The sequence below is a fragment of the Trichechus manatus genome, unplaced genomic scaffold (assembly GCF_000243295.1).
Source record: "Trichechus manatus latirostris isolate Lorelei unplaced genomic scaffold, TriManLat1.0 scaffold00016, whole genome shotgun sequence".
In the NCBI taxonomy this organism is placed as follows: domain Eukaryota; kingdom Metazoa; phylum Chordata; class Mammalia; order Sirenia; family Trichechidae; genus Trichechus; species Trichechus manatus.
The window spans coordinates 28,094,765-28,103,964 of NW_004443952.1; the positions used below are offsets into that span (position 1 = coordinate 28,094,765).

Below are 9,200 nucleotides of genomic sequence, written 5' to 3' on the forward strand. Positions count from 1 at the left end.
TAGATTTTAGAGATTAGATGTTGATTGGATTTGTTCTAGCCAAAAAATTTTTCCCAGTCTGTAGGTTGTCTTTTGGCTCCTTTGGTGAAGTCTTTTGATGAGCATAAGTCAACACAGGCATGAGATCTTGCACAAACTGATCTCTTAACTTCTACAACCATGTCTCCTGTCCCTCTCCTCCAACCCCTGTGCTCCATAGTCATGCCACATGGCTTCTTTGTGCATTTGCTCTTCCATATGCCGAGGACATCAGCACCTCCGCTGTTGATGTGCATCTTGTGTATTGGTGCCACATTCAACTTTAGAAACTGTAGATTTGTATATTTATCATGACACTCTTCTGGCACATGCAGGAAAATGTATTTTTCTAACATCAGCTTATTAATGGCAGTTAAGGAAGGGAAACCTTCTCATACCCATAAAGACACATTATGGCCTGAAGAACATCCTCTCTTCTTACACTCTTAATTGTCTGGCAGACAAACTCCTTCTTATCCTTTAAAACCAGCATAAATATTCCTTCCTCCTGAAGCCTTTTTTGATACGGTCTGCAAGAGAACAATTCCCTGGGCTAATGCAGTAGTTGGTTACTCCCTTCTTAACTGTGCTTATCATATTATAGTGTAATAATTGGGATATGAGTCTGTCTGCCCCCTGCACCCTGAGCCCTTTAAAGACAGGGACAATGTTTTATTCATCCATTTTATTTTATTGTGGTAAAATGTATATACATAAAATGTAAAATTTGCCATTTTATCCATTTTTAACTGTACAGTTTGGTGGCATTAATTATATTCAGTGTTTTGCAACCACCACTACTGTTTGTTTTCAAAACTTTATCACCCCAAACATAAACTCTGTCTTAGTTGTCTAGTGCTGCCATAGCAGAAATACCCCAAATGGATGGCTTTAACAAAGAGAAATTTATTCACCCTCAGTTTAAGAGGCCAGAAGTCTGAATACATGGTGCCAGCTCCAGGGCAAGGCTTTCTCTTTCTTGTTGGCCCTAGGGGAAGGTCCTTGTCATCAGTTTTCCTCTGGTCTAGGAGTGTCTTTCAGCGCAGGGACCCCGGGTCCAAAGAAGGCATCTCTCTTTTATATCTCAAAAGAGATTGACTCAATATATAATCTAGTAGATTGAGTCCTGCCTCATTAACTTAATTGCCTCTAATCCTGCCTCATTAATATCATAAAGGTAGGATTTACAACACATAGGAAAATTACATCAGATGACAAAATGGTGGACAGTCACACAATACTGGGAATTATGGCCTAGCCAAGCTGACACATATTTTTTTGGGACACAATTAAATTCATAACAACTTTGTACCCATTAAGCAATAACTCCCCTTTCCCTAACCCCTGGTAACCACTAATCTACTTTTTGTCTCTATGCAATTGCCTATTCTAGATATTTCATATAAGTGAGATCATACAATATTTGTCCTTTTCTGTCTGCCTTATTTTACTTGGCATAATGTTTTCTAGGTTCATTTGTGTCAGCATGTGTCAGAACATCACTTCTTTTTATGGCTGAAAAATATTCCATTGCATATATATACCACATATACACACCTATTGTATATCCATTCATCTGTTTCTGACACTTGGGTTGTTTCTACCTTTGTGCTATTGTGAATAATGCTGCACTGAACATTGGTGTACAAATATCTGTTTGAGTCCCTGCTTTTTGTTCCTTTGGGTATATACCTAGGAGTGGAATTTCTGGGTTGTATGGTAGTTCTATGTTTAACTTTTCGAGGAACCACAAAACTGTTCTCCACAGTGGCTGTACCTTTGTTCATCCTTTGATCCTTAGCATGTAGCCCAACATCTAGTACATAGAGTATATCACTAAACCTAGGCACAGTGGTCAAGTGCTATGGCTGCTAACCAAAAGGGCAGCAATTCAAATCCACCAGCCACTGCTTGGAGACCCTATGGGGCAGTTCTACTCTGTCCTGTAGGGTTGCTGTGAGTCGGAATTGACTAGACAGCAACAGGTTTGTTTTTTTTGGTTCTTAACAAATATTTGATTGTTTCACATGATTCAGATGCAGGTAAATACCCACAATATCTCATTTAATCCTGAGAACAGCCTCATGAGGCCTGTCATTATCTCATTTTACAGGGGAGGAAATTGAGATTAGAGAAGTGAAGTCACTTGCCTTAAGATGAACAGCTGGTAAATGGTGTGTGAGATGGTGCTGGGGTGTGGCCCTGCAGGACTTGCCATGCTGCTGCAGTTGTTTTTCCAGCGATTCTCTTGCTCTTCTGTTTTGTCTCTCAGGGTGATGATGCGGGTGTGCTGGCTGGTGAGACAGGACAGCCGGCAACAGCGAATCAGACTCCCACACTTGAAAGCAGTTGTGATTGGGCGCAGCCCCGAGACCAAGATCACTGATAAGAAATGTTCTCGACGGCAAGGTAACTGGCCACAGGAATGCAGAGATGACCATGCTTGGTTCCTTAGGATAAGATGCACATTTCCTGGGTGCTATTGATAGAAAACCTATTGTCTGCTATAAACAAAATCAGAGTGAACTCTTTTGGCCAACACCTGGGCCCCATTCATCCCTAATTCTGCCTTCCCAACGTGGTGACATTCAGGGTGGGGTTGGGTGCACGTTAGAGGCAGGCAGACTCCATCCTGTTAGCATGTGATAATGGAACTGAGGCCTGTATCCTGCTTTGCCCAGGAAAATACCTCACTGGGCAGCAGAAAAGATGAATTCTGAGGTCTCCAGGCTGAATCTGTGTCTGAGAAGTGATAGGGTGGTTTCATTTTATACATACTGCCCCACAAGAGGCTAGTATCTCTGTAAGGCCATAGCTTCCGGCTCTTGAAATGTCTTTCCTGGGGTTTAATGAAATGAAAGTCCTTGCCTTCAGGAAAAAGCCTTACTATGTGCCTCATTTTTTCCTGTAAACTTCAGTAATTGCACATACTCACTGCTACCACACCTGCAGCGTGACCCCAATGGCAGGGTTTTCCAAGGGTTCTGGACTTTGCAGCACTGATTATGGTCTTTCCCACATAGGTTAATCTAAATGGCAGTAAAGCCAAGCTTGAGTGGCTAGGCCCAAGACACAGATGCAGATGGCTGCTTCTCTCTCTCTGCTCTTCTCCCCACAGCAGCAGCTGCTTGGGGCCTGCATGCTTGCAGGCCTGTCCTCTGCTGTTCTCCCTGGTGAGCAGCTTTGGGATGTCTTCTTTACTCCCTATCTCAACCCAGACACTGTGTTCACTTACCTAAACATGAGTGTTTAATGTTACTTCTGTTTTATCTCTGCAGTCCTCTTTCCAGAACTTTCCCTTCACTTCCCCATCCAAGACCAGCTGAACTTGTTTTCCAGGAGTGTATCTTTTACCTCTTTGTCTGTTGAAGGCATCTGATAGTTTCATATAATAGTGGAAGCCTGATTTAACTGAGTTAATAGCTTGTGAGAGAGCCGGATCTCCTTTCTTGACTGCTGAGTCTGATCCCAAGTGGGCCTGGGGTCTGGAGTAGGGAGGTATGTGGGGGTTCATTGAAGCTGCCTCACTGGGATATTAGCAGTAGCTAAGGGAGTATGTACATTGTCAAACATTTTATGGAGGATTTGAAATTCTTAGAAATTGGTGGGATTTGGAGCCTCAGCCCCGTGTGTAACAGGCTAATAGGCCTGGGGAATTATCTGTCCAGTTGCCTGCTGGAGTGGGGCTTCATTGTCCTGTGGGGAGAACAGGAGCAGGTGCTTGCTTCTAAGCAATGTTTAAGTTTAACTTTTTTCCAATCTCTTTCAGTACAGTTGAAAGCAGAGTGTAACAAGGGATACGTCAAGGTAAAGCAGGTATATGTATTTGCAACTTGAATTTCCATGTTATACTTTTGATGATTTTCTTTTGCTGTTGAATTTAGAGTGTCCATGCCAGCCAATCTCTCATGTGTGGAAGGGTCTTCTGCCTTTCGAAGACTTCTCCCAACAAACCTAAATTCTGGCATCTCTGGGAAGTGGGGGAGGAATTGCTTCTGCCAGAGGAATGCAGGACAGGGGAAGAGAGATTGTTTTTTGGTCCTGGACAATGGCTGGGGAGATGTGTTCGAGCCTCTTGCATTTTCTACAGAAAGATGGGACTTGGTAGCATAATCAGTACTGTCATTCAGCCACATTTCAGATTAACAAGGGTTCTCTGGGCCAGCTTGGTATTGTAACTGACTTAGGAAACTGTTTCTGTGGAGAGAATGTGTTCCAAACTTCCTGTAGCCAACTTCCAAATGAACTTTTGGAAACAGACCCTGCCTGTAAATGGCTATATTATTAAAGGTGTTATTCCTATTGTTAAAATTATTTTCTGATTGTTTATTCCATAGGTAGGGATCAATCCCACCAGCATTGACTCAGTCATAATTGGGAAGGACCAAGAGGTGAAGCTGCAGCCTGGCCAGGTTCTCCACATGGTGAATGAACTTTATCCATATATTGTAGAGTTTGAGGAAGAGACAGAGAGCCCTGGCCTGGAAACACACAGGAAGAGAAAGAGGTCAGGTGACAGTGATTCTATAGAAAGGGATGTTGCCCAGGAAGGTGAGCCAGGGACGGGACTGGATCCCAGGAGCAGCCCTACCCAATGCTCTGTGCCTGCAAAGAAGGGGGAAGATGCATCGACCAAAAAGGTGAGGATAGGGTACTTGACAGATGATGTGGAGATTAAATGAGATATAATGACTTTAAGCGTTTTGTACACTGTAAAACCCAGTCATGTATAAGGGGTTATTAACCATGATGAGGGTTATTAAGAATGATGAAAGAGTCACTTGTTGGTGTGGAATGAAAATCATTTGGGTGAATGTCCCTTTATTTTTCTCTTGAATTCCTGAGGTAAGCCACTTGAAAGTAGAGCAGTAATGGCAGTGGAGTTAACAATGAGGCACTTCAAAATGGGTTGATCATTTATATGTCTATAGAAGGTTAGCACTGGAAAACATGTCCTAGATCATGTAATTCCCATCCTGATATCAAAGTGGAAACTTAGGGTGTAGATGGAAATAAGAGGGCAAAGAAGACACAATTCACATTGTGTAGCATTTTGGCCTCCATCTGGACACCCAGCTCCTGAAATAGAAAGAAAGTAGGGAGGGCTTTTAATCCTAAAAGGTAGTAGTTGTAAGCAAAGGGATCTAGTTTAAATTGAAAAAGCTAATCTTATTTCCAAGTTTGTTGGGAAATTGCTGTCACCCTCTAGATTAACTAATGTCAGATTTAACTGTTGGGATTTGTAATTTACATCGCCCTTTTTATGTCTTAGGAATCATTAGGCCACTGGAGTCAAGGTTTGAAGATTTCTATGCAGGATCCCAAAATGCAGGTAAGAATAAATTTTGGGATTAAAGTCTATTTCATGTGTTAAATGACCATTCCACAGAGGTCACATCTGTACTACAGATGAAACCAAAGGAGATCAATTCTTTGAATGAGATTTGTTTTTTTGGGCTGTTTTGCGACAACAAATAGCTTTTCCCATTGGTAGTAATGGTAGCAACTGGAATTCTCTGGAAAGAAGCTAAATACTTCAAATGAATGTCCACTTCCCTTTGTCTCTCCTAAACTTCTGGGTACTAGTAAGTTGCGTTAACCTTAGTGTGGTCCCTTTCAAGGGAGCTTTGTATTGTGACTGTAGTTACTGGGCTACCCTGGGGTTGATGTTAGGCATCATCCTGGGAGGAGCTTTGAATTCTTAAATTATATCCTGGATTGGTAGGGGCCAAGTCTGATAGGGCTTCTTGGAACACAGGTGCGTGCATTACATTACCCTTGGAGTAGAGAAGGGTATATTCGGATTTATGCCTGTAGCGATTGTACATCAGCTCCGTGGAACTATTTTGTATCCTGCATCTTCTGTGTATTCTGTATAGTACGATGGTTGAGAATGCTGACCCTGGAGTCAACTAGATCCGGGTTTGAGTCCTAGATTTCCCACTCGCTAACTATGTGACTCTGCTCAAGACAATCTCTCTGAGTCTCAGTACTCCCATCTAAAAATACTGGGATAATAAAACTCTTTGCGCAAGATTGTGGAGGAGATTTAGTGAATTAATGAATATAACAGCACCTGGCACACAGAATATGCACAATAGATTTCTGTTTCTTTCTCTGCGCCTCTCTGCCAGGTTTACAAAGATGAGCAGGTGGTAGTGATTAAGGATAAATATCCTAAGGCCCGTCACCACTGGCTGGTCTTACCATGGGCCCCCATTTCCAGTCTGAAGGCTGTGACCTGGGAACACCTTGAGCTTCTCAAACACATGCACACCGTGGGAGAAGAGGTGATTGCAGATTGTGCTGGCTCCAGCAAACTCCGCTTTCGATTGGGCTACCATGCCATCCCCAGCATGAGGTAAACCTAGTGGGTAGTGTTGGTGCCTCCTGGTTCTGTCAGTGTGGACAGATGGAAACAGCCTAGGCTTGTTGAGTGTGCTGATGGCCTCAAGGCCTGGGGAGTAGGGTGGGATGTTTCCAAGGCAGGTGGGCTGAAGCTTCCACTCTCTGCCTGACTTCCTTGCAAGCCTTGAGTTTCTGCTTCTGCTTATAATTCAGTCACATATGATTCTTTGCTCCTTTCAAAAGTTTAAACCTCTGAGTGCCTAAGATAGTACTAGATGAAGCAACTGCATTATACTCAGGTGAAGAATTGTGGTCAGTGACATTTATCAGATGTTTCAAAAGGGTCTATAACTCCAACATGCTTAAGGACTGTGGCTCTGAAGGAAGCATACACCATAGACTTCTATAAGGGCAGCTTCGTAGATCTAAGATTTAAAATAAAACGAGAGAAAAGCGTAGAGTTAGTTTCATTTAGGCTCATACCCAGAAGGACTTGGAAAGGAATGATTGATTCTTTTCAGAGAATGCAAGCAAGGCTGATCTCTACAGTTGCTTTGAGCTAAGTACCAACAAGATCATCAGACTTAATAGGATTTCAGAGTTTTTACCTTGATTTTTTTCTTTTTTTTAACCACTCAGTACTCTCATATTTTATTTAAGTAGATAGTTATGACTTAGAATACTGGCCACTTTAACCAAATGGAACCTTTGTGCCACATTCCCTCCCCCCTCCCCACCAAACTCTTCCTTTTAAATTGAAGCATAACTTACGTACAATAAAACGTGTAATAAGATGTGTAGTTTGATCAATTTTGACAACTGTGTACACCCATGTTATTATCACTGTGATCAAGATACAGAATATTTCCATCATCTCATCTCAGAAGATTCCCTTGTGCCCCTTGCCAGTCAGTCCTCCCTCACCCCCAAGCACTGCTCTGATTTCTTTTAGCATAGATTAGTTTTGTCTGTTCTAGAACTTCATAGAAATGGACTCATACAGTGTGCACTCCTTTGTGTCTGGCTTTGTTCAGTGTAATGATTTTGAGATCCATGTTGTTGCATATATCACGGACAGACTTTTTTTCTCCTGGTTAAATACCTAGAAGTGGATTTGTTGAGTCATAGGGTGGATGTATGCTGTACCTCATTTTATACATATATATTTTTAAATTCTTAAAGCATATTTGAAATTTGAGGAAGAAATCACCCATATTCCTATTTCTGTAACACAGCAGAGCCCATGACCAGTTAGCCTTTTTCACATAGTAATCATGGTGTCCATACCTTTTTCATATGATGAGTGCTGTTGTGTTAGGGAGAATGCTAAAAGCAAGAGCTGTGGCAGGTATGGGTGGGAAGCAAAATGAGCAGAAAGTTAGTAAGCTGCCACTTACTACCCTTTTATGATCATTCTTATGATGTAATTTTGAATAGACATTATAGAAAGGAAAAGGTAGTAAACAAATAGTATTTCCTATTGTAAAAGTAATATATTTTCAATTTAGAAAATGTAACAAATAGAGGAAAGTGTGTAGCAGAATGAAGGTCTTCCACAGCATCATCACGAACTAAACTTTAGACCTTATTTGAATTTCACTGGTTTTTCTTCTAATGCCCTTTTTTTGCTCCAGGATCCAATCCAGTATCACACATTGCATTTATTTGTCATGTCTCCTTAGTCTCTCTCAATCGGTGACAGTTTCTTCATCTTTCCTGGTTTGAATGACCTTGACACTTTACAGGAGTACTGGCTAGTTTTGTAGGATGTCCCTCATTTTGGGCTTATCTGAAGTTTTTCATGATTAGGTTGAGGTTGTGCTTTTTTTTGCCAAAAATTCCATAGAAGTGATGTTCTTAACTAATATCAGGATGGGAATTACATGATCTAGGACATATTTTCCAGTGCTAATCTTCTATAGACATATAAATGATCAACCCATCCTATTAGGAGTACATGACGTTGATATGGTGATGTTAACCTTGATCACATGGTTAAGGTGGTGTCTGCCAGGTTTCTCTGCTCAAAGTTACTGTTTCCCTTTGTAATTGATAAATATCGTGGGAGAGAGATTTTGAGACTGTGCTACTATCCTGTTTCTCACCAAACTTTTGCCCAGTGATTTTGGTATCTATTGGTGGATTTTGCTTGCAACGTTGTTAATATGATGTTTGCCTAATGGTAATTGTGCGTATTCTCTCATTCCTTCTAATTTATTAATTGGAATTCTTCTGCATGGAAGAGCTGTCCCTTCTCCATTATTTATTTATTCAATTGTTTATCCGTATAGACTCATGGATACTTATTCTGTAGGTTATAATTCAATACTATCATTACTTTGTTAGTCAAATTGTTTCATCTTTAGCCATTATAAACTCCTTAAGCTTGGCTCCTGTGTCGTTTTGACATGCCCCCACAACTTTTTTTTTAATTAAATTGCAGTTAATATATATGTAACCAAACGTTTTCCATTTCAACATTCTTTTCATGTACAGTGCAGTGACATCATGTTCAACCATCACCCTTATCCGTTCCCAAATTATACCATCACCCCCTATATATTTTTAGCACTTTCTTATTTTCTGGCCCCACAAGATGTCCAGGCTCATCCTGTATTCTTCCTGTGCCAGCTGTGGAATGGACTACTTCTCCAAGGAGCCCTGCTTCCTTTTATTGGAGAATGGTATTTATATATAAACCAAAACCTGGGCACTAGGTTTCTGTAATGAGAGAAATGGTTGATTCTGGGGTATCATTGCTCCTAGGCCCTCTCAGTAGATAGAGCTAGGAAATATATGTGTGAATATTAGCATGCACAGACACACACATCTGC

The 9,200-nt window shown here is 41.2% G+C and overlaps 1 protein-coding gene across 5 annotated transcripts in view; it reads left to right on the forward strand.

Moving 5' to 3' along the window:
- Positions 1-9,200, forward strand: part of APTX (aprataxin) — a 19,654-nt gene that overhangs the window by 6,484 nt on the left and 3,970 nt on the right. For 2 of the 5 annotated variants that reach the window (XM_012554355.2, XM_023727548.1), the window contains exons 2-6: positions 2,291-2,427; positions 3,788-3,834; positions 4,356-4,658; positions 5,291-5,350; positions 6,153-6,379. In XM_012554355.2, coding sequence (XP_012409809.2) covers positions 2,295-2,427; positions 3,788-3,834; positions 4,356-4,658; positions 5,291-5,350; positions 6,153-6,379 — 770 coding nt within the window. In that variant the 5' untranslated portion in view covers positions 2,291-2,294. The remainder of the gene's footprint in view (positions 1-2,290; positions 2,428-3,787; positions 3,835-4,355; positions 4,659-5,290; positions 5,351-6,152; positions 6,380-9,200) is intronic. The other 3 variants (XM_023727549.1, XM_023727551.1, XM_023727550.1) reach the window with 3 other exon arrangements.